At 36.3% G+C, this 25,598-nt stretch overlaps 1 protein-coding gene across 1 annotated transcript in view; it reads left to right on the top strand.

Annotated features, from left to right (window-relative positions):
- Positions 1 to 25,598, top strand: part of ANKRD31 (ankyrin repeat domain 31) — a 130,081-nt gene that overhangs the window by 1,276 nt on the left and 103,207 nt on the right. Inside the window, exons 2-6 of the mRNA XM_030845913.2 lie at positions 7,526 to 7,599; positions 11,065 to 11,165; positions 18,828 to 18,868; positions 22,519 to 22,595; positions 24,116 to 24,159. Of these exons, the coding sequence (XP_030701773.2) occupies positions 7,526 to 7,599; positions 11,065 to 11,165; positions 18,828 to 18,868; positions 22,519 to 22,595; positions 24,116 to 24,159 (337 nt within the window). The remainder of the gene's footprint in view (positions 1 to 7,525; positions 7,600 to 11,064; positions 11,166 to 18,827; positions 18,869 to 22,518; positions 22,596 to 24,115; positions 24,160 to 25,598) is intronic.

Genomic DNA, 25,598 nt, shown 5'->3' with positions numbered 1-25,598 from the left:
AATTTTTTTTTTTTTTTTTTTGCGGTACGCGGGCCTCTCACTGCTGTGGCCTCTCCCGTTGCGGAGCACAGGCTCCGGACGCGCAGGCTCAGAGGCCATGGCTCACGGGCCCAGCCGCTCCGCGGCATGTGGGATCTTCCCGGACCGGGACTCGAACCCGTGTCCCCTGCATCAGCAGGCGGACTCTCAACCACTGCGCCACCAGGGAAGCCTGGGCTTTGCAAATTTTAATGAAAGTTATGAATTTCTTATAAATCACTTCAGAATCCTGTTACAAGGTGGATTCCAACTCAGGAGTTCTAGGCTGGGGTTTGAGATTCTGCATTTCTAGCAAGCGTCCAGGTTAAAGTTGGTACTATTAGATCGGGGATCACCTTTGGAAAGCAAGGCTATAGGGGTTAGCTTTGGGATCAAAGTAGTAACAGACTGGGATGATGAGAGCTCAACTAGGCAGAAACAGTGGGAATAGAGGGAAAAGGACAAATCTGAGAAGCCTTTAGAAAGTAAATTTAGCTGCAGATGGTGATTGATGAGATATGGAGGATGAGGGCAGGGCAGCAGTAAAGGATGATATCCAGATTTTTGGCTCTTTTATATACAGAAACAGTAATACTTGCTCTTATTGGTGTACAGGGACCATTTTGACTGGTACCTGGAGTCTTATAACAACCACTACACTCAAGATCTGGAACAGTTCTGTTATGCCAAAAAAACAAAAAAAACTCCTTCGGGCTGCCCTGTCCCTTGTAGTCAAGCCCCTCCCTCCCCATTTAAATCACTATTTCCATTTGTGTGATATATCATCTTTTTTAATCTGTCTGCTTTCATTTCCCTCACTGTCTTTCATTTTCAGCAGTTTGATTATGATGTTTCTGGTAATGATATTATTTGTGTTTTTCCTGTTTGGGGTTCACTGCTTCTCGAATCTATAAACATATCTTTCACCAAACTTCGGAAGTTTTCTGTCATGATATCTTCATATATATTTTTATGTACCGATCTTTTTATCCTCTGTTTCTGGGGTTTTTGTTGTTGTTGTTGTTTGTTTTTTTGTGGTACTCGGGCCTCTCACTGTTGTAGCCTCTCCCATTGTGGAGCACAGGCTCCGGACGCACAGGCTCAGCGACCATGGCTCACGGGCCCAGCTGCTCTGCAGCATGTGGGATCTTCCCAGACCGGGGCACGAACCAGCATCCCCTGCATCGGCAGGTGGACTCTCAACCACTGCACCACCAGGGAAGCCCTCTTTCTGGGGTTTTAAATGACATGAATGGTAGACCTTTTGATAGTCTCCAGATCCTTGAGGCTCTGTTAATTTTTTTTTATTTTTTTCTCTCTTAGTTCTTCAGACTGTATAATTTCTATTGCTTTATCTTAAGATTCACTTAGTTTTTCCTGTCTCATCTCCATTCTGTTGTTGAGACCATCCAGTGAATTTTTAATTTTAGATATTATAATTAGATCTCCTAAAATTTCCATCAGATTCTCTTTTACAGTTTTTATTTCTCTGCTGAGAACTTCATTGTTTTCATCCATTGATAAATGTTCACCTTTATGTAATAGAGAATTATTATAATAGCTGCTTTAAGGTCTTTGTCTTGTAATTCCAGCATCTGGGCTTGGGAGGTTGGGGCATTGGCATCTGTTATTTTTTCTCTCAAGAATTAGTCAGATTTTCCTTTTCTTTGCACATTGAGTAATTCTGGATTATATCCTGTATATTTTGAATGTTATGTTTTGGACACTTGTTCCTGTTAAAATCCTCTAGAGGGAGTTGATTTTTGTTTGTTTTAACAGGCAGTCAATCTGATTAGGTTCTGACTGCATGTTCTGTTTTGCCTTCTGTGGGTGGTGGTTACATCAGTCCAATTTTCAAAGCCTTTACTATTTGAGTAAAGCCTTTACTTTACTGTTTGAGTCTGTCTGACTCATGTACCACTCAGGGATTAATCTGGAATTTGGACAGTAGTTAATATCATAGTTCAGTTCTCTAAGCCTTTGTTACACTTTTCTGAATCTGCTCTGCATGTGGACAGCTCAGGGTTGAGCCTCACACTTATGTTGGATCATATACAGAAGTAGGTGATTCCCCTTCCTGCTCTCTTTTCTCCAGGATTCTCATGCACCCTTCCCTCCCCATGCCCACATGTTGATTCGTTTGACCAGAAAGATGGATTTCTTTCAGTGTTAGCCTTCTTGCTGTAGAGTAGTTCCCTGCAGTTGGGGCCACCTTCAGGGCAAAGTGAAAGAAAAAGAGAAGAAAATAAAAGAGGTTCTTTTCATACTCTTGGGAGTATGGTTCCTCTAGTAGGAGAGAGACAGGTTTTCTCTTAAGTTTTAAGTGCCCAAGCTACCATGATTGGTAGCAGTATAGCTCTGAAGCTAAAGAGAGAAAACAAGAAAACTCAGGCACATTCCCCCCACACCTTCCGGCATTCAGGGATCCCTTTCCCTAGTTCTCTGGATAAAGGTAGGAGAGGTTTCTTCTGGAGTTTTTGCTGTCTGTGTCCACTGTACACTTCTAGGTTTAGGCCTAGGATCAAAGCTGGAGACAAGAAAAAGAAAAAAAGAGCAAAAAACAAAACAAAAAAACCAAGCAAACCATGAGACTCACCTACTCCAGAGTTGTTATTTAGATTTCAATTTCAGTCCCCAGTTTACCTGCTATTATTTACTTTTCAGATTGCTCAGGTAGCTGTTAAAAAAAAATTCTACCAGAGTTTTTATTTTTATTTTTTTTATAGATGGCACTGTCTTCTCTTTTTTTTAATATTTATTTATTTATTTATTTGGTAGCACTGGGTCTTAGTTGCAGCAGGCAGGCTCCTCTAGTTGCGGCTCACGGGCTCCTTATTTGTGGCACATGGGCTCCTTAGTTGTGGCAGGTGAGCTCCTTAGTGGCAGGTGGGCTTCTTAGTTGAAGCTCACTGGCTCCTTAGTTGTGGCATGTGAACTCTTAGTTGTGGCATGCGAACTCTTAGTTGTGGCATGCATGTGGGATCTAGTTCCCTGACTAGGGATCAAACCTGGGCCCCCTGCATTGGGAGCATGGAGTCTTAACCCCTGCGTCACCAGGGAAGTCCCATCTACCAGAGTTTTTAGTTGTAATGAGTGGAGAACTAGGCTATAGATGGCTTACTCTATCTTGACTGACCAATCTTTTTTTTCCCCCTAATTCATTTTTAAATGCTTCTCTGCAGTGCCATAGAAACATCATTCTTTCAGATCTCATAGCTCAAGGTTAAAAATTAGTTTTCTTTTTATTGGTATGGAAATACAAAGTCTAAGCATTGCTGGAGCTGAATACCATTGCTTCCCTCCCACCCATCTTCTTTGCTTACTTACATGCAGTTTATTCTGTTTTTCATGCACAAGCTCTCTACTTTGACTGGAATGAGGAGCACAGGTCCTAGTAGAGCAGAGACCCCCAACAGGCAAAATGTTATACATAAATAATCCTTAAATGTTGCAGCTATTAAGGTGCTTTTGCTAAGATCTGAGAAGAGGTTTGATGACCACTGGGATTAGATAAAGCAAGGCTTTCAAAGAATGAGGATGCCAGGTGTTAACTGTGCCAGAAAAGTACTCTGAGGACCTGGACTTGGTCCTAGCCCTCTTGAAACTGTAAAATGCATCCAGTCCCTTTTTTGGCTTGGTAAGTGTTGCTACTAATCTGTAAGAATTTAACTTGCTGATTAGTGAGGTTTTGTTTGCTTGTGATTTGTTTACTAAGAGGCAGGATTCATTTTTCTTATATGTGCCCTGGGAACCTTTTACCAATCATTAATTTCTGTCCCAGCCTCCCATAAATGTGAACTGCTCAATAACATTAAGGGATATACTGCAAACTAATCCTGTTCAATACATTTAAACAGAACCACCTTATAAGATAGTTCATTATTACCTGGATTTAGGTATATGTTCAGGTCAAATCATGTCCTCTGAACATTATAAGTGCATATAGTAAAAGGCTAATTGAACATAATTACCCTGCAAGATGAGTGTTAATTCTTTTCCTTAAGATAGGCTAGCACTATTTTCATGTGAATTGTCTAGATGGAAAATACCTGTTTTAAAAGATACAGTTGCAGAAGGGAAAAATAGCAAAATACAAGGAGACAAAGAATTAATAATCACATTAAATTAGCTAAAGAAAGCAACATTTTTGGTCAGGATATATGGCAAATAGGGGCTCTTCCAATGATTAAAACAGAATGGTGCCAAGTACTATTCTTAAAACTGTTAAATGGAGAGAAGAGAAGAGACAGAGCAAGATTAGCTTCAGTAGTGGGCATCAGTCCCCCGTGGCCAGCAGTCACTCTCTGCAGCTGATGCAGGGCCATTGGTCTGCCCACACCCCTCTTGTGCCACAGAACGAAGGACTTCATCCTCTCCCAACAGAGGATAGACAGAGCAGTGGGGTTGGCCAGGTACCATATGACACACATGTTTAAACAGAACGAAGGAGTACACACTGAGTCTAAACAGGGAAAGGGATTCCCATATAAGGTGGTAAGTCTAGTACAGGCTGGGAGGAGTCTATCTTTTAGTAAGAAGGTGTTCCAGACCCAAGGCCTAGCAGGGGTTGAAAGACTGTATGCACAAGACTGCCTTTCTCAGCACATTCTTTGTTATCTCCTGTAGGAAGTACACACAGTGCCTCCCCAGACTGAACTCGAATCAGATCAAACCTCTATATATAATAACCAGTTTACAGGAAATATACAGGACAGAGGAGCATGTTAAATGACATGAAGTCTTCAAATCCAAAATGTGGGAAACTCTATAGGAAAAACAACTCAGTTTCTTCAACAAATAAATTGTAAGGGGCAGGGAAGGGGATAACTTATAGATTTTAAAAGAGACTTAAGAGACATACAACCAAATGCAATGTGTGCATCTTGTTTGGAGCCTGATATGAGCAAAACAACTGTAAAAAGAGACAGGGAAATCTGACTACAATCTGTTTATTAGTTTACATTGCTGTGTAACAGCTTACTCCAAAACTTACTAGCATCTTAAAACAATACACATACTGTGTAGTTTCTGTGGTTCAGAAATCTAGGAGTGGCTTAACTGGATCATCAGCTTCAAGGACTCAGAAGGCTACATTTATCTCAAGGCTTCATGAGAAAGATCTTCTTCCCAAATGGTGGCTGTAAGGTTCAGTTCCTTCTCTGGCTATTGAACTGAGTCCCTAGTTCCTCTCTGACTGTTGACTGGGGGCCTCCCTTAGTTTCTTGCTACATAGGCTTCTGCAAATGGCTTTCACAACATGGCAAGCTGGCTTCCATGAGAGGGAAGAAGCAAGAGAATAAGAGAGTAAGATGGAAGCCACTATCTTTTTGTAACCTAATCTCAGAAGGAACATCTCAACCTATTTGCTGTATTTTGTTTATTAGAAGAGTCACTGGATCCAGTCCGTACTGAAGGATAAGTACCATATACAAGGGCATAAATACCGGGAGCCATTATAGAGGCTGCTTACTAGAGACTGTAAATTTAATAATATTAAGGAGTTATTGACTTCTTTTTAGGTATGAAATTTTGGCTGTGTTTTTAAAGGTGTGATTATTACGGTTACGTTTGAAGAGCCCTTATCTTTTAAAGTTGAATACTGAAATATTTCCAGATGAAGTGGAATAAGATGTCTAGGATTTGCTTTAAAAATAATCCAGTGGGAGACTCGCAGGGGGTAGAGAGGATGGCAGAGGGATCATAGAGGACGCAAGATTGGCTGTGTACTGATAATTGTTGCACCTAGACGATGAGTATACTATTGTCTCTATTACTTGTTTATGTTTGTAATTTTCCATAAAAAAAGTAAAAAGCAAAATGAATAAGTAAATAAACCAAAACACCCCTAGTTCCAAATCATATATTTATGCCTTAGTACATTGTTACATTCTTGGATTCTGGCAAAATTTTAAAACATTTTTTTTTATTGTGGTAAGATATATATAACATAGAATTTAGCATTTTAACCATTTTTAAGTGTATAATTCAATAGCATTAAGTATATTCACATTGTTGTACAACCATCACTACTAGTTATCTCCAGAATTTTTTCATCTTCCCAGGCTGACACTCTGTGTACCCTTTAAATAAGAGCTCCTCATTCTTTCATGCCTTCAGCCTCTGGCAACTACCATTCTACTTTCTATGAATCTGACTCCTCTAGATACCTCATGTAAATGGAATTATACCATTTTTGTTCTTTTGTGTCTGGCTTATTTCACTTAGTATGATGTCTCTAAGGTCTATCCATGTTGTAGCATGTATCAGTAGTTCCTTCCTTTTTAAGGCTGAAAAATATTCCACTGTATGTCTGTACACATTTTGTTTATCCACTCATCTGTCGATGGATACTTGTCAATTCCACCTTTTAGCTATTGTGAATAATGTTTCTATGAACATGGGTGTACAAGTTAGGTCCCTGCTTTCAGTTATTTTGTGTACATACCCAGAAATGGAATTAATGGATGAAATGGTAGTTCTATGTCTAATTTTTGAGGAACCACCAAACTTTTTCACAGTGGCTGTACCATTTTACATTTCCAGTAGAAAGTACAAGAATTTCAGTTTCTCTATATCCTTGCCACACTTGTTATTTTCTGTTTTTTGGTTGGTGTGAAGTGGTACCTCATTGTGGTTTTCATTTACATTTCCCTAATGTTTAGTGTTGTTGAGCATCTTTTCATGTACTTACTGGCTATTTGTATATTCTCTTTGGAGAAATGTCTATTCAAGTCCTTTGCCTGTTTTTTCATTCTGTAAAGGTTTTTTAAGCAGAAAAAATAAATACTTAGGTCTGCCTAGTAGCATACTCACTGTGCTATATCATTGCTATTTGTATCCCTCACCAGATTTGAAGCTTCTTGAGAATAAGGACTGTCTGCTCTCTTTACCTTGGTGCTGCCAAGAGCATAGTAAGAAGTGAATCCAAAAGTTAAAGTTCTGTAATTGTATGTTCTGAAAATATACACTCAGATTTAACCCTGGGATTTTAATCTGAAATTCTCTGTGGTATAGAGAAAGGTGAAGGAAAAAACCCAACAGCACTGGTCCTTCAAATAATCTCATTTCACTTCTGTTCAAAAACTATATTGATATTTGTCCCTTACTCCAAAATATATAAAAATAGCAGAATATTTATTAAAATGAACATGACCACATGAATATGTCTTTATTTTTCATCTTGGATAAGTTTTAAATTAAAGGCTACATTTCTGGAAAAAAAATTTTGATATAGAATATTAATAGTGGTATAACTAAGAATTTTAACAAATTAATTATAATTTTTATGAGTAGTTTACATTGAACCATGTTAAAAGTTTATCCACTTAATCATTTTGCAGTTTATGCAATATATCATCATATTATACACCTTAAACTTGCACAATGTTGTATGTCAATTATATCTCGATAAAGCTGGAAAAAATTTTCTAAAAGATGACAGTTGATTTGTTAGTCTTTGTTTAGGAAACATCATAACATCTGTACCTTCTTTTCTTATGTTTGAAAGGTTGATTTTTAAGGAAGACACATCTCTTAGATCTGAGTTCAGTCTCCATCCTGATATAAGTAGAACATGCAAAGGTGAGAAATAATTCTTTTCTCTAAGTAGTTCCTTTAATTTTCCAAGTATTATTATTCCATTAACTTCTCCTTTTATATTTAGTCTTATTCTTTAACTCTTTACATGGAGTTAGTTTCTTACAGGCATCTGTAATAGACCTTAAAATCTGTTATTTTATAAGGATAGCAATGGGGATTGTAACTTCTGGAAGATGTTTAAGACTCTTAGAGAGGGCTACTGAGTTGTGGAAGTGGCACTCGAATAGCAATTCTCCACCCCAGAATTTCCTGCTTAACCCTGAACTTTCCTATTTGCAAAAGTAAATAATACTTTATAATAATCAGTCTGATTCTTTCTGACTAAAATTAAGGTACAAATATCCTTGGTATATATATTTTTAAAAAGAGCCTTTCACTTACAAATTCTCCAAACCTCCTAAGTCCACTTCTAGATCAATTTAAGCACTTCTGGAAAAATCTATCACTAATTGTTACAGTTCAAAAAGATCAATTCTGCAGTAGCTGTTCAAATTGTAGGTTATTTCCTTTTATGATTTCTTCCTATGAGCCATTTTTTATTGGAGGATGTCTGGAAATAGGTGTAGAATGGAAGGAAAATCTCCTAAACATCATGAAAATCTTCTTGTGTGTATACACTTGTCCCTTGGTATCGATGGAGGATTGATTCCAGGAAGCCCTGTATACACCCAGATCCTCAGATTCTCAAGTCCCATAGTTGGCCCTCCCTATCTGTGGATTGCACATCCACAAATTCCACCAGCCGCAGATTGTAAGCATAGTACACGATATGGTCTGCGGTTGGTGGAATCTGTGGACGCCATATCCATGGATATGGAGGGCCAAATATATGTCTATGAAAAAAAAAATCCTTGTTTAAGTGGACCTGCGTAGTTCAAGCCCACTGTAGTTCACAAAGTCTTCACTGTACTTCCTCTCACCTGATACCCCAGCGGCAAATTACAGCTTCTTCTTGGAGTAGTTTTTCCTACATGTAATTGGAAGGGATAGTGTGTAATATTGGTCTCCAGAATGTGTTCTTATGATATATAAAATGACACTAGGAAGAAGTTAGAGATCTGTTTCAATATTCCAACCAAGTTTTTTCCCTTCCCTTCCCTTCCCTTCCCTTCGCTTCCCCAAATGGATAGACCTTAATTATTTTTGCCAATTTTTAAAAGTATAAAATATTTTTTAAATGTAAAATTATATAATGCAGAAAGTGAAAGATCCCATCCCCTTCTCTTCCTTGTAATTCCACTCCCAACAATTGGCAGTGTTTAGTATTTGTGTTTCTTTCCAGACTTTTGCATACCAATATATATATCTTTTTTCATAATTAGTATTGTACTACATGTATTATTTCTTTGTTATATTGATCTACCTCAGCCTGTTAAATTGCTGCTTTTATTCCATTGTATGAGTGTACCATTTAATGATTTGATTATGTTTGATGTTTCTCAGTATTATATCTTTGCCTACTTTTCTGATTATTTCCTTAGAGTAACTAGCTAAAGTTAGATTTGCTTTAAAGGATGAGCATATGTCAGACCTTGACATGTATTGCCCCCTAAAATAGATGACTTTTTCCCTCTAGATCCAACACAGGACATATGCAATCTTTGCCAAACTGGTAAATAAAACATATCTGATTATTTTAATTTGCATTTTTGAAGAATACCAAGGCTAGGCATGTTTTAATATTGACCATTTATAGTTTTTTTTTGTGTGTGAATTGCCTTAATGTCTCTTATTCTCATTTTATTGTTAATTTATAAGAGCATTTTATATATTAAAGATAGCAAAACTTTGTTGTATGTACGTTGTAAATAGTTTTATCCAGTTTCCTAGTTATTATTTAATGTTATTCATGATATGTTTTGTAGTACAGAGATTAAAAATTTTTATATAATAAAATCTGTCAGTCTCTTCTTTCAAGGTTTCTTTTTTCAAACTTAGAAATATTTTACCTATCTCAAGACCATAAAAATATTTTCTTTATCTTTTTTCCATTTATTATATTTATTGTTTTTACTTTTATGTCTTTAATATTTTTAGAATAATTTAGCATATGGAGGGTAGGTAGGGTAGGTCTCTAACTTCATTTTTTTCAAATGATTAACTAATTGCCCCAGTATTATTTATTGAATGTCATCTTGTTGCCACTGTTTAAAATACCATTATTGTTATATATTAAATTCCCAAATATATTATAGGTCTGTTTCCCACTTTTTGTTTTGTTTCACTGATATATTTGATTATTTCTACTTCTGTGCCATCACTACATTATTTTATCAGCCTTAGATTTTAATACATTTCCATATCTTGGAGGGAACATATTCTCCTACACAGAGTAGTTGGCTTGCAGCATACATCCTAAGCTTCTTTGGTACAAACAGCAAGCTCTTTGGTACAAATAGTATGAGACTTCAGCCACTGTGAGCTTCCAGCTTACCCTCCTTCATATTTTGTCTGTGGGATTTACTCTGAGCTAGGTGGTTTTCTGGGATTCTGATGGAAGAATTCCATACACTGGTTACTTCTGAGGGAGCCCCTCCTTTTCCTATGATGAGTGACAAGCTGCTAACCAGGGTTTGGTTTCCCTCTAATCCATTCCCATCTTCTATATTTTTTATTTTATATATATTTTTTATTTTATATTTCCTTTTTCCCATTGCTGCTTCAGATTTTTTTTTTAAACTAATTTCTTTGGATTCTTTTTGGGAACTCGGAAGGGAAGAAAAGTTAAATATGGGCTAAATTTGCCGTCTTGAAAATTCTGACTCTTCTTGAATAATATATTAGCATTATGAGTTTTAAAAAATGACTTAAAATGAAAAAAGAAAGTGTTCTTTCTAGCAGGGTTTAAGTCTGTACAATTTTCTTTATATATCCTTTGCATTCATTCATCCTGGGACAAAGAAATATCAAGTATTATTTCATTCAGCATTGTGTATACGTTTCTTCTTAAATTTAAAAACCTTGACACATAAAAGTGGCAGTTAGGAAATTATGATTTACAAAATGATTTTTTAAATTTATTTATTTATTATTTATTTTTGGCTGCCTTGGGTCTCTGTTTCTGTGCGCAGACTTTCTCTAGTTGCGGCTAGCAAGGGCTACTCTTGTGGTGCGCAAGCTTCTCTTTGTCATGGCTTCTCTTGTTGCAGAGCACGGTCTCTAGGCGTGCGGGCTTCAGTAGTTGTGGCATGCGGGCTCTGGAGCACAGGCTCAGTAGTTGTGGTGCACGGGCTTAGTTGCTCTGCGGCATGTGGGATCCTCCCAGACCAGGGCTCAAACCTGTGTCCCCTGCATTTGCAGGCGGATTCTTAACCACTGCACCACCAGGGAAGTCCTGTACAAGATGATTTTTAATGACATTTTGCAGTGTCTATAAAATCCTTGGGTCGTTGTTAAAGCAGAGCAATAAAACTATTGCAAATGATTTATGATTATATTTCATTCTAGGCACTCCAGAGATTCAACTTGGATTCAAACTCAGAGAGGATCCACAAGAGCAACTGAATAAAAATCAGATGATGCCTATTAGTGAGGATACAGTCTTACAGGTATGTAGTATATTGATTAAATACATACTTATTAAAAATTGGTAATGCTGTTTGAAATAGGGGCAAATTACTAATGATTAATTCTATTTGTCTATTATTTTACTTCTTTCTTTTCTTACTCAGTTTTTTCCCTTTTCTTCGCCAGTCATTCTGTTTCTTCACTGCAACTTCAGTAAAAGCCAAATGTTTTAGGCCCTCTTTCCTTTATTTATTTCTCTTTCTGGTAGAGATGTAGAATTGAGAAGGTTAAAATAGGCTAAAATAGGATATAATAATTACAGTTTCATCTCCATTGTGTGTCAGAGGTCACCTTAAATTTGTGGAGAAGATACTAGTCTGTGTAGTATAACTTGAGATATGGGCCACTGAAAGACCCTTCTATTGTCGTGTGTGTGGGTGTGGGTGTGGGTGTGTGAGTGCATGTGTGTGGGCACACACTTAGATACACAAATTTTCACTTGTTTCTTTTTAATGCAGTCACCATGGGGAAAGGTAAGGGATGATTCATTTAGCACTTGGCACCTTGGCATAAATAAGTTAGCTAACCAGAGATAACTACAGAGTCTTAAGGAATAGAACGGAGAATACATGTATTTTAATAGCAGAAACTGACAGCAGTTCCAAAGAGTGACCATGCGGGTTTATTTAATATTGTACCTAGGAAGGTGTATCAATTGAATTGTATCTAGTCAAAAGAGTAAAATTCAACACCAAATATTTTTTTAAAGCTGAGATGTCCATATTTAGTTTCTACTAATTTGTTGAAATATCATTTTTGTAACTTCTCATTTAAGAAAAATAATTTTTTTCCCTTTAGCTTCAGTAACTGTGAAATAGGAAATAAAAATTAACTGTTTTCAATTTATCTGAGAAACATTTACCATGTGAAAATTGTATTAGGCTCTAGATTGTACCTCAGAACGGTGATTTTGAGAGCTTGATTACCAAACTTATTTGGATAGTGTTGACTTAAAAAATTGCACAAGGTGAGAGTTACGAGGTAAGTTTTATTTGGGGCAAAATGAGCACTGCAGCCCGGGAGACAGCGTTTCAGATAACTCTGAGAAACTGCTTTGAGGAGGCGAGGGGAGGAGCCAGGATAAATTAGGAGTTTTGCAACAAAGGGCAGGTAGTCGGGGGACGTTAAAAGATTATTGTTAATGAAAGAAAACCAGATATCTCAAGTTAAGGAATTTAGATCTTTTCTGTGTATGGGAAGATGCCAGAGTCTGGGCTCGTTGAAATCATTCCTTTGATGTGAACCTCAGCTCTCTGGGGCCGGTATCCTGTATTTTCACATCCTGAGTTTCCTCAGGGCTCACCGCAGGGAGTGGCTGCAGTCTGATGGCTGCTAGATGGCAGGTATTCTTTTCAGCCCTGAGTTTCCTCAGGGCTCACTGGCTCACGTTGGATGGTTGCAATCATTGATGACTGTGACATCCTTTGTTTATCGATACGGCAGGAAATATTCCATTTATAAATATTCCATTCCATTTATAAATATTCCATTTATTAGTAGCTTTTTAAAAATATAGACTCTCAGACCCGTATTTGAGTAGAACCTAGGACTGTCCATTTTTCAAAAGCCTCCCAAGTAATTGCTGATGATCAGCTGTTGGAACAATTGTCATAGAGGACTTGAAGAGTTAATGAATGTATCTTTCAAAGATTTTTCATGAGATTGTAACTCAGCCATCTGCTGGTTATGGGCTTGTTGTAAAATTAAGATAAGAAGGATAAATGAAGCACTTGGTATTGGTCCCTCTCTTTGCCTTCGTGGGAATTCATTGGTAGTAAAATAGATACCTCCTTTAACTTTCCACTGCCCACCTCCCCACACCGTTTTTGTGTACAGTAAGAGTTAGACCATGTTACCAAAGTGTTAAACATCTGTAGCAAATTTTAATTGATATCAGTTTTTAAATTAACAGATGCTGCTTTCACAGTTTTTAATTTTATTCTTTGAAAGTAAACCTTTAGAAATTTAACTGTATGAGTAAAATTGATTTTGTCAAATAAATAGAGAGACCAGAAAAGGTGCTTTCCCAGAGTTATTTAAAGAAAAAAATATATATTGTTTCACAACTTCAACCTAATTTTAAGTAAATTCTAAATAATTCAGTTACTAAACAGATTTCTAAATAAATTTTTCTTAAAACTCAGATATAATATTGATATTCAACTTCAAAACAAACTATTTTAGAAATGATGAGATTGAGATTGACACATATACACTACTATGTATAAAATAAACAACTAATGAGAACCTACTGTTTAGCACAGGGAGCGCTACTCAATGATCTGTGGTGACCTAAATGGGACGGAAATCTAAAAAAGAGTGGATATATGTATATGTATAACTGATTCAGTTTACTGCACAGCAAAAACTAACACAACATTGTAAAGCAACTGTACTGCAATAAAAATTTTTTTAAAAATGATGGAACATTTCAAGTAAGGGCAAACTATGAAGAAATAGAGGATCTTTGGTTTGACATGCACTATGCTAATTTTTTTTTGCAGTTTGTGGGCCTCTCACTGCTGTGGCCTCTCCCGTTGCGGAGCACAGGCTCCGGACACACAGGCTCAGTGGCTATGGCTCACGGGCCCAGCCGCTCTGCGGCATGTGGGATCTTCCCAGACCGGGGCACGAACCCGTGTCCCCTGCATCGGCACGCAGACTCCCAACCACTGCGCCACCAGGGAAGCCCCACTATGCTAATTTTGAAAAACATAGGGAGCAGTCTTTTAAAATATTTCATACTCGTCATTTTTATTGGGTCTTGCCGTACCTTTTCTTGTTCTTTATAGGTGCTATGGCAAGCAGTTTTTAAACTTTACATAGAAATTTTAAAAATTTTGTTTGGAGAGTTTAGTAGTATGTATGGAGAGATAATTGGAGACATTACTATCAAAATTAGGAGGTATGATAGTTAATTTTATATGTCAACTTGTCTGGGCCATCAGGTGCCCAGATAGTTGGTCAAACATTATTCTGGGAATTTCTTTGAGGATGTTTTTGAATGACGTTAACGTTTAAATCACTGGATTTGGGTAAATCAGATTGCCCTTCATAACGTGGGTGGGCCTCATCCAACCAGTTGAAGGCCTATATAGAACAAAAAGACCAGCTTCCCTAAGCAAGAGAGAATTATCCAGCAGACGGCCTTTGGACTTCATCTATACCATCAGCTTTCTTGGGTCTTGAGCCTGGCCCACAGTGTAGATCTGGACTTGCCAGTTTCCATAGTTACATGATCCAGCTCCTTACAATAAATCTCTTTCTATGTATAAACATATCCTGTTAGTTCTGTTTCTCTGGAGAACCCTGACTAATATAGCAGGCATCATTGATCTTACTATAATCGTTTTTGAATACTGGAAAATACTTGTTTGATGGGGAACAATGATTAATTCAATCTTGTGATTATTACCATCAGGCTGCTTCTTCCATCTTCTACTCACTGAAATGCTGTCTAAGAGGTATGAATCCAGGTTGAATTCACTTTTCCTCTCCGTTAAGCAGCTTCCACCTTCCACCCTTGTCCATATGTGGTGGTGAAATCAGTTAAAATGAACATTTAAGAGAACCTTGAAAGGGAAACAAACAAGCACAGGCTTGTTCGACAACTGTGTAATGGAAGAAGGATCATGGTTGGCAAGACCAGAGCTCATGGAGAGATTATGTATATATATACTGCAGGGTCTTTTTTCTTTTTTAATTTATTTTATTGAAGTACAGTTGATTTACAATGTTGTTAATTTCTGCTGTACAGCAAAGTGATTCAGTTATATATATATGTATATATATATACACATATGCACACACATATTCTTTTTCATATTCTTTTCCATTATGGTTTATCACAGGATATTGAATATAGTTCCCTGTGCTATATAGTAGGACCTTGTTGTTTATCCATTCTATATGTAGTAATTTGAATCCTGCAGGGTCTTTTTAAGCCCCAGTAGGCAGGTAATATTCTCTCTTGCTAGCTACCTCTCTGATTCATGAATAGCTGGACCACTCAAATTCAAGGTGAGTTTTCAAAACTTAGGGAACCCCTTGACTCTATTATGCTGATCATTAATGTCTTTGATATCCTTTTCCTGACTAACCCATCCTGACCTGCTTTAATTCTTAGGGTCCTAGAATTGCTGTCTCTGCCCAGAGTTGCAATTGCTTAGGAATATTTTGGGAAGGAATGGATGAAAACAGGTCTTTGGCACCTGACTCAGCCAGAGTAAAGATATTTCTCATTCAGTGGTTGAATAACTTTGTGTTTAAGTTGTATTTAGATACTACTCAGTGGAGTTTAAAATGATCATTTTAGCATTACTAACACTGAAGCAATGTAGAGATGGTACCATATGTCCAGATCAAACTCTCTAAAAGACAATCATGTGGATATTTGGAAATTATAAAAAATATTTGTATAGATAACCAAATTTGGCTACCTCAGTCTGAGAGAAAGGTATTTTAAGCAAACATTATCAATAATTCATCAAGATCACTAAAACGCTGAATATCAGGAATGTGTATTGTGTTCTGCGGAATGTGAGGATAGTTTGTGTGAGACATCTCATGCCTCATGGAGAGCCAAGGTTGGTCAGGCTGATCAGGTTGGCCAGGCTTCCATTTCTCTCCCAGTAATCCATGATTCAGTTGGAGAAAATGATCTCAGATAGTAGAGTATTGTTTTTTGGTTAAGGATATATAAACAGATTTGCTCCTTTCCCAGATCCTCTAAATTGATACAATTAATTTAAACCTTCTTTCACCTCTCACACCACACCCCCAACAGATTTTTTTTTTTAAATGTCTGCACTTTATTGCCCTCGTAGGGGCAGGAGAAAAATGTCTCATGTATCAAAAGCATAGATAGCAGTTTGTACCCCTTAAGAAAGAATCGATTGAAGTGTATCCTTACATTTTGTTAATCAACAAATGAACAGCTCCAACCCCCATTATATTCCAAGGCATTACCTCCTGAGGGGTATTTCTGCCTATGGAAGAGGAAAAAAAAGTCAGCTGTCAGGAGCAAACTTTCTTCTTACTTGCTCTCTTATCTTTTGTATTTTCCTTATGTGGGTAGGGTCAAATGAAAAATTAGCCCTCAGTTGGAAAATTCACTGGTCCTTTAGTAAGATGAATGAAATGAGTGTTACAGATACTTGAATGAATTGCTTTGTGAAGACTCAGAAATACCAAGTAAGTACATAAGTGTACCCTGTTTAATTAATCCTTGGGAATATCTAGGTTTACTTTCTTTTTTATAAATTTACTTATTTATTTGTCTTATTTGTGGCTGTGTTGGCTCTTCGTTGCTGTGCGCAGGTTTTCTCTAGTTGTGGCGAGCGGGGGCTACTCTTTGTTGCGGTGCACGGGCTTCTCACTGCAGTGGCCTCTCTTGTTGCAGAGCACGGGCTCTAGGCACGCGGGCTTCAGTAGTTGGGGCGCATGGGTTTAGTTGCTCTGCGGCATGTGGGGTCTTCCCGGATCAGGGCTCGAACCCTAGTCCCCTGCATTGGCAGGCAGACTCTTAACCACTGCGCCACCAGGGAAGTCCCTAGGTTTACTTCTTGAAATTCCTTCTTCACTCTGGACCTCTGAGCTTTTTGCAAAGTCTGCTTAGGAAGTATGTATACGTGGAACCAATGTGATAACCTTGAGCACTATAAGGATGCACTATCAATAAATAACAATGAACATTATTAATTGGAGAGGATTTAAGTTCTCAAATTACTTTGTGTTTTCTTGTTATTATGGCTGTTTCAGTGATCAAAACTGCTTGGAAGTTCAGGCTAAATGGCTTTACATATTTTCAGAAAGCTTTATTATTGATCATAGAAACAAACATAGAGGGTACCCCAAAGAGAGATCTTTTTGTAAAGATCTTCTTTGATACTAATAAGATATTTAAGGTAAGAATTCCTTTTAAAGCGATGAAAGCCAGTGTGCTGTGAAATCTTAAAATGGAAACATTTTATCAGAACATTTTAATCTTTTTTGAAAGGGACACAACAACTTCAGATTTTCTGGCATGACTTGAGAATTAGGCAGAATCCATTAAGCATTTAACACTGTAACACAAAGGTTGTATGATTTTTGGCCCTCAGGAGAAATATTAGAACTCAGAACCTGACAGGAGTGGCTCATCAGGACTATTATGGATTAATGAACTAAGAAAAGGGAAATGCTAGGAATAAAAAGAAGGAACACTCCCTTTCTCTTTACCTAAGTTCCACAAATCCTTTTACAGAAAGAAATTAAAACAAAATACTAAACATAAGAGCCAAAACTATAAAACTCTTAGAAGAAAACATAGGGGGAGAGTATCATGACATTCAATTTGGCAATGATTTCTTGGCTATGAAACCATAAGCAACAAAATAAAAAATAGATAAGCTAGATTTCGTGAAAATTAAAAACCTATGTGCATCAAAGGACACTATCAACAGAGTGAAAAGATAACTCAAAGAAAGGGAGAAAATATTATTTGTAAATCATATATCTGATAAAGGATTGATACACAGAGTATATGGAGACTCTTATAACTCAACAGCAACAAACAACTAATTAAAAAATGGGAGAAGGACATAAATTGACATTTAGTAAAGAAGATGTAGGGAATTCCCTGGTGGTCCAGTGGTTAGGACTTGGCGCTTTCACTGCTGGGACCCAGGTTCGATCCTTGGTTGGGGAACTAAAATCCCACAAGCCACTGCAGCGTGGCCAAAAAAAAAAAGAGACATACAAATGGCTAATAAGCATATGAAAAGATACTCAGCATCTTTAACCATTATGGAAATGCACATCAGAACCATGATGAAATACCATCTCACACTCATCAGGATGGCTATTACCAAAACAAAATAACAAGTATTGATGAGAATATGGAAAAATTGGAATTCTTGCTCATTGCTGGTGGGAAATGTAGAATGAAATGGTACAGCTGCTATGGAAAATGGTATGGTGATTCCTCAAAAAATTAAACATAATTACCATATGATCCAGAAATTCCACTTCTGGTTATATACCCAAAATAAGTGAAAGCAGGGACTCGAAAATATATTTGTATACCCACACTCATAGACGCATTACTCACAATAGCCAAAAGGTGGAAGCAACCCAGGTGTCCATTAATAGATGAGTAGATAAATGAAATGTGGTACATACATACAATGGAATATTATTTAGCCTGAGAAAGGAAAGAAATGCTGATACATGCTACAACAAGGATGAACCTTGAAGACATCATTACTAAGTGAAATAAGCCAGTCACGAAAGGACAAATATTGTATGGTTCCTTTTATATGAGGCACTTAGAGTAGTCAAAACAGAGACAGAAAGAATCATGGATGCCAGGGGTTGGGAGAGGAGTAAATGGGGAGTTAGTGTTTAAATAGGTATGGACTTTCAGTTAGGGAAAATGAAAAAGTTCTGGAAATGGATGTTGGTGTTGATTGTACATCAATGGGAATGTTCATAATGCCACAGAACTTTAAATGGTCAAAACGGTGAATTTTATGTTTTACATATTTTACCACAATAAAAAAAGATTCTAAGAAAGAATAACATATCTTAAATGTTAAATTTTTAGCTTGTTGTATTAGCTTAGTATTCCTTAGTTGGAAAAAACTACTGTTCTTTCTTTCTAGCAACCTCAAGATGAAATGGAACAAAATGAAGCTCCGTTACAGTAAGTATAATGTTTTTGGGCATTATTATATTATAGATATTTTTTGTCATTTTATACATATAAAATAAGTGTTCTTTTTCTTGAGAGTTTTAGAGTTATTGTATATTTTTGAATAATTGTCCCTTTAGCAACATAAATATATGTTATTTTACAAACATTGTAGATAAGTTTCATTGCATGAGAAAGACTGAATCAGTTGATTCTCTAATATTACTTAAAAAACAAATTTATAGCATAGCATGAGGGAAGAATTTGTAGAGCTTATTGAAATTAGACTTTCATAGAACTATTATACTTAAAGAGACCTTATCCTTTCAATTTTTTTATAAACAATGGTTCTCAAAGTAAAGCCTGTGGACCCCCTGGGAGTCCCTGAGGCTCTTCCCAGAGGATCTGTGAGGTCAAAACTATTTTGATAATAATGCTAACACATTATTTGCCTATTTTATGGTATTGACATTTGCACTTACAGTGCTAAAGCAAATGGTGGATAAAAAGCTGGAGCCTTAGTAGGCATCAGGGCAGTGACACCAAATAGGACTGGTAGTCACCGTATTTTTCACAGCCATGTACCAGCGGTTTAAAAAAAAAAAAGGCCAGTTTTACTTAGTGCATTTGATGAAGCAGAAAAGTTATTAGTTTTATTAAATTTCTACCCTTGAATATATATCTTTTTACGCTTCTGTGTAAAGTGTGATAGTTGTCTTAAGAAGAGCACTTGTGCACTTGTTTGAGTTATAAGATTAGTAAAAAAAAAATAGTTTCACCTTTTTTTTTAACTTGGAAGAATAACTAACAAACTGTTTATTCACAGTGGAGTATATGGCAGACATTTTCTTGAACTTTCTGGTAAGATCAGTGGAAATATTTACAAAGGTGACCTTTTTGAGATTTTTATGATGAAATAGATCAATATAGGGAAGAGCTGCATAACTCAGCAAATCAGTATTTTCTGAAAGACCAATGCATAATGTCACAGCATCACCCACAGACAAGTAAAAGATCCGTTCAAAGTGCAGCGTAGACCAATATAAAAGTTCATTGATTTTGTTTCAATTTTCACATTTCCAGTAACCTTTAAGGAAATTATTGCTTTTAGAGTTTTGGTATGTTATCTAAAAAGAATATGCACTATTATCCTAAAAGGCTGCTAAAGTACTCCTTCCTTTTCCAACTGCATATCTGTATAAGGCCAGATTTTTGTAATATACTTCAAATAAAAAAATATATCACAGGGCTTCCCTGGTGGCATAGTGGTTGAGAGTCCGCCTGCCGATGCAGGGGACACGGGTTCGTGCCCCGGTCCGGGAGGATCCCATGTGCTGTGGAGCAGCTGGGCCCATGAGCCATGGCCGCTGAGCCTGCACGTCCAGAGCCTGTGTCCGCAACGGAAGAGGCCACAACAGTGAGAAGCCAGCATACCGCAAAAAAAAAAAAAATATATATATATATATATATATATATATATATATATATATATATATATCGCAAAAGATTGAATGTGTTGTAGCAGTTCAGGTGGCAGCTGTCTTGCATTAAGCCATACATTAAAGAGATTTTTTTAAATGTGAAACAGTGCCACTTTCTCACTAAATTTTTTTTCATTTTGGAAAATGCAAAAATGTTTCATAACAATATAATAATATATTGGATTATTACTGTTACTTAAAAATTAATGATTATTTAACATTTTTCTCCATTTTAATTTCTAATATGTAAATATAAATAAATAGAAGCCACATGAACAAAAGCTCTTTGAGTTCCTCACTAAGTTTTAAGAGTGTAAAGGAGTCCAAAGACCAAAAGTTTGAGAATCACTATTTTAAAATAATCCTTTTACTGAATATATCAGCAATATAAGTTCATCTACAGAAATGGAAAAAGAGAAAAGACTAAGAAAGACTAATGCAGCATCCATGGTCTCACAGCCTGGAGAGAACCATTGTTAACATTTTGGTACATTTTATTTTAGGCTTTCTATATATTTTTGTTTTGTTCATATTTTCTACAAAATTGGGATTATTCTGCAGATACTTTTGTTTCCTGTTTTTTTTCTTTCTTTCTTTCTTTTTTTTTTCTGCCACACCACGCAGCTTGTGGGATCTTGGGTCCCTGACCAGGGATCGAAACCAAGCCCCCTGCAGTGGAAGCCCAGCCTCCTAACCACTGGACCACCAGGGGATTACCCCTGTTTTCAAATTTTAAGTAGTGTTTATCATAATTATTATTTCACATCATTAATATTTTGTAAAAACATGAATTTTAATGGCCTTATAATATTTCATTGTATAACTTACTATACTGTAATTCATTTAATCATTTCGCTAATATTGGACATGTATGTTGTTTGCAGTCTTGCCTAATATAAATAATTATTTTTTAATACCTTAGATGAAAGTTTGCTCTATTTTCAAAACTTCTGTGTTAAATTCTCTTTTATAATTAAGGAAAAAATTCTGCTGTTGATTCAAACTACGATTTTGTTTTATTTTAAATCAGCTTGTACTCAAAGAATCATGTTTTAGGGGAAAAAATGACATTCTTTTCTATTTGCCTCATAGAAATTATTCTATATGAGCAGATTCATTTTCAAGATAGCTTATACTGATCACTTCTATTTTTTTAGGCAGGAGAGAATGTTCAATTTATTATTCTTGCTTAGGATTCAAGTAGCTATGCCTGGTTCATAAAAACTGTTCTTAAAACAACTGGAACAAGAGGCTTTTTTTTTTTTAAAGGAAGATATCTTGATTGCATTTGTATAGTAAATTAGATTGAGAAAAAAATAGTTAACTGATTACTTTTCTTCAATCAACTTTTTTTAAACATCTTTATTGGAGTATAATTGCTTTACAGTGTTGTGTTATTTTCTGCTGTATAACAAAGTGAATCAGCTATACATATACATATATCCCCATATCCCCTCTATTGCGTCTCCCTCCCACCCTCCTTATCCACACCCTCTAGGTGGTTGCAAAGCACCGAGCTGATCTCCCTGTGCCATGCACCTGCTTCCCACTAGCTATCTATTTTACATTTGGTAGTGTATATATGCCAACGCTACTTTCTTACTTCGTCCCAGCTTACAGTCAACTTTTAATTATCCCAGGGTAGATGATCAAAATTGTAGATTAGGCTTGACCTTTATTTTGCTCACAACCTCTTCCCTTCAGTAGTTCCTACCTTTTTTTCCCTTGCTGTGAAATACAAGAAAGGTAAATAATGTCTGAGAATTTTCTCATGAGTGACTTTCACTTACATCTCAAGCTATAATGACAAACTTTCAGTGTATTTGAGGATTTAAGTAGTCAAGCTTCATAAATTAGGACCAATTTTTCTCTCTCACTCCACCTTTCTATTTGGTAGACAGTCATCTCCAAAGTTACTTTCAGACCTAAATGTAGTTTAGCTTGTCTACACTCCTAAAGTTCATTCCTTAATTTTTTTGGCTCTCTCCATTTTTGCAGCCATTTGAAATTTAAATGTTAACAAATTGCTAGTAATTGGAGTAAAAAAAGTTGATCCTATTTGAAATTCCTTTAAATTAAAAAGAAGTTTAAATTGTATCTGAATGAGAAATAGTGGGGTTTTTTCCATTTGAAACTTTATATGTATTTATTAATTAATTGATTGATTTTTTTTTTTTTTAGGATTAGAAAAAGTTGTCCAGCGTTCACTGTGTCATTTCCCCAGGCTGAACTTTCACTGAACCACCAGAGTATTCAAGGTACACTTTGATGAGTAGAGTCATATAAAGTGAATTTGTCTTTGCCTAAAAATAGAAGGCTTAATTAGATATGGATTTATTTACAACTAGGCTGGTCTACTATACATTGCTTCCATACATTTTTACATATGAAATCAGTGTTGCTGTTGACCGTGGAATCGTGCTGCTTAAAGTTGCCCATATGCAAAGAGCTCAGGTGCAGTCAGTACCTACTCCTCCACATCTACTTTTTTGACTTGTAATTTGGGGGCTCAAATTTGAAAACAATGTTTGTTTTCTCTATTCATAGCATTCTTAATATGTATGTCATGTCTTTCTTGACTGGCAGTTAGGCAGGCCATTTACTTGATTTCAGCTGTATTAGAGGGTAGCTGTCTTTCACTCTGAAGTGCCACCTATGTGTGTTGTATGACAGTGTAGTAAATATTCTTAGTGGTCATTGAAACTTTGTATTATAAGAAAAGGCACAAGGACGTGATACTTGAAGTTGAAAAGCTAAGTTTTAAAATCTCTGTCTTCTGATCTGTTGCTACTACAACAATAGCAGTACCACTTAACGCCATCACCAACTCTTGCATGCACTCCTAGTGCCTGGATTTTGGTCTGTAATATTATTTATTCATTATTTTAACAAATATTTATTGAGCCTGCTAAGTGCCAGGTGTATGGGTGCTATGGGTGTACAAATGCCAAGCAAACCAGGGATCCTAAAAGGATAGCTGATCTGTCTTGGAGCTTGAAGATATTAGGATGGATCTGAAAATCTTACCATTGTTGGAAAACAAAAATACTTTCAAGGATGTCAGGGGGCAGTGCTAAAAGGGTAAAGAGCTAGGTCAATTGTGCTCCCACTGGCCAACCTGTGACAAATTAGCTGGGGAAAAAAACTAACATGATTTTGGTTCATGGAAATAAGTTTGTGAAAAAAAAAATCATGAGTTCATAATGATACTCAAAAAATGTTAGTAGTGTTCAAAAGGTAGTCTCAATACAGGGAAAAAAAGCAACTATCGTAGAATGTTTAAAAATTTTTAATAACTTTAAGAAATAGAGACTTGTTGATACATGTACCTTTAGGACATCTCCTGATTCCTTTTGGCCGCTACATGAATGTTCCTTTTTATGCCTAACTCAACAGCATGAATTCATTTAAATTCTGTTACCTATAATGGAGATGATAATGACACAGAGAAAGTAGATATGATTTTTCCATGTAGTTGCGAATACTTAGGATAACTCAGCCAAAGTAGAGAGGTTGGTTTTTAACTAAACTAATTCCAAACAATTATAATATTACCTGGCTTCATGTGAAATATTTTTTTAAGGAATGGAAGAATTTCATAATTTTATTGCCAACATACTTTTATATCAATAAATTGGTATAATATTTATTAAATATTTGATATATCACATGAATGAGGGAGTCATTTCAAGTTATATGATTAAGAAATGCTGAGTGAGACAATATGTTTTAATGCTTTAATAAAACTGGAATGAAAACATATAATGTTATCTTCTAGGACCTGAGGCTGAAGATCCTAAAGTGTTAACACACCCAGAAAAGGTTGGTCTGTATAATAGAAATTAGCTATTCAAATCTTGGGTTTAGATTTTTTTAAAAACATTATGTTGCTTAAAGTATCAAGTTCATTTAAGTTTTCCCCTAGGCAGGAATATGACTAAACCATTTCAATAGATAGAATTGTGTAACAACCCATTTCAGTGTTTTTGTTTTTTTTTAAGGGGAATAATTTTCCAGTACCTTTCTCGTAAACTCTTGTATATCTGTCTTTTGAATAAAGCAGGCTTTCACTGTTCACAGGTTTTTTTGCGAGTTGCAAAAAATTTTTCCCTGCATTCCCGCATTCAGTCTGGGCTGCCACAGTCAGACAGAAAGCGCGAGGACACTTTTCTTATATCTGTAGTGGAGACCCATTTCAGTATTTATTCTTCCTTATCTCTAATGAAATAGAATTTTCTTGATCTGTGTTTCTTATCTAGCATTATAAGTCTTTTATTCTTTATCTAGAGGAGAAGCATATAATTTAATATCAAAGTAGTTGCTGAGATGTAATAGCAAAAATGCCTTCTGTTGCTTTGTCTATTACCCTTGTTCCTTTAATATTTCCTGCTGGATACTGCTTTCCCATCTTCCAGTTACTAGTCAGTAACCATGTACCTGAGGGCTTGTTTTGGCTTTGCTTTCTGCTTGGTGCTATGGGAAATCAGAGGACTATAAGATTGTCTCTGCCCATAACAGACTCCAACAATCAAGGACCTCCCCAGGCCAACCCTGTCATACACCTGTAGCTTACTTCATCTCAGGTATACCTTACACATTCCCACCTCCATGCCTTTGTTTAAGTCAGGAGTCAGAAAGCAAGGGAAAGAGCATAAAATTTGGAACCACATAGGTTGTGTTCCAAGGGCAAGTGTGTCATTTACATGTGTAATATACAGAAAGTGATACTCATTTCATAGGATTATAGTGAGGACTGAGAGCAGTGATGGCTCACGGTGTTTGGTACCTAGTTGGTGCTTAAGAAATACGTGTTTTTCCTACTTTTACACCTTCACAAATCATTAATTTCTGGCTTAAGTTCCTTCTCCTCTTTGGATCTGTCTCAGATGACTGTGGTGATCTTGACCAAAGTAATTGCTCCCTCTTTAACATTGCTTATTCACTGTATCAGTATTTCCCTATCACTTGCCTCCTGTGACATTAATAGATCTTTGAGAATAAAGGATTTTTTTGAACAAAGAAGTTTAGAGAACACTGTATCCTAAAGTCTCCTCAGAGATTTACAGTGCACGTTTTGAAAAGTCTTGTAGTAAATAAATCTGTTTAACTTTGTTTAACCGAGCATTTTTCAGGCAATCTTGAAAACCCTTCACTGCCTCCATTTCTTTCCCCCCAGAAAACTTATTCTTGTTACACTAGGGCTATGGTTTATGCCATTCATTTGAGTTCATGCAGTGTTTTTGACATTATTTATAGTTTGT

Source organism: Globicephala melas, chromosome 3, assembly GCF_963455315.2.
Source record: "Globicephala melas chromosome 3, mGloMel1.2, whole genome shotgun sequence".
Taxonomy (NCBI): Eukaryota; Metazoa; Chordata; class Mammalia; order Artiodactyla; family Delphinidae; genus Globicephala; species Globicephala melas.
This window is presented reverse-complemented; position numbering and strand designations above follow the sequence as displayed.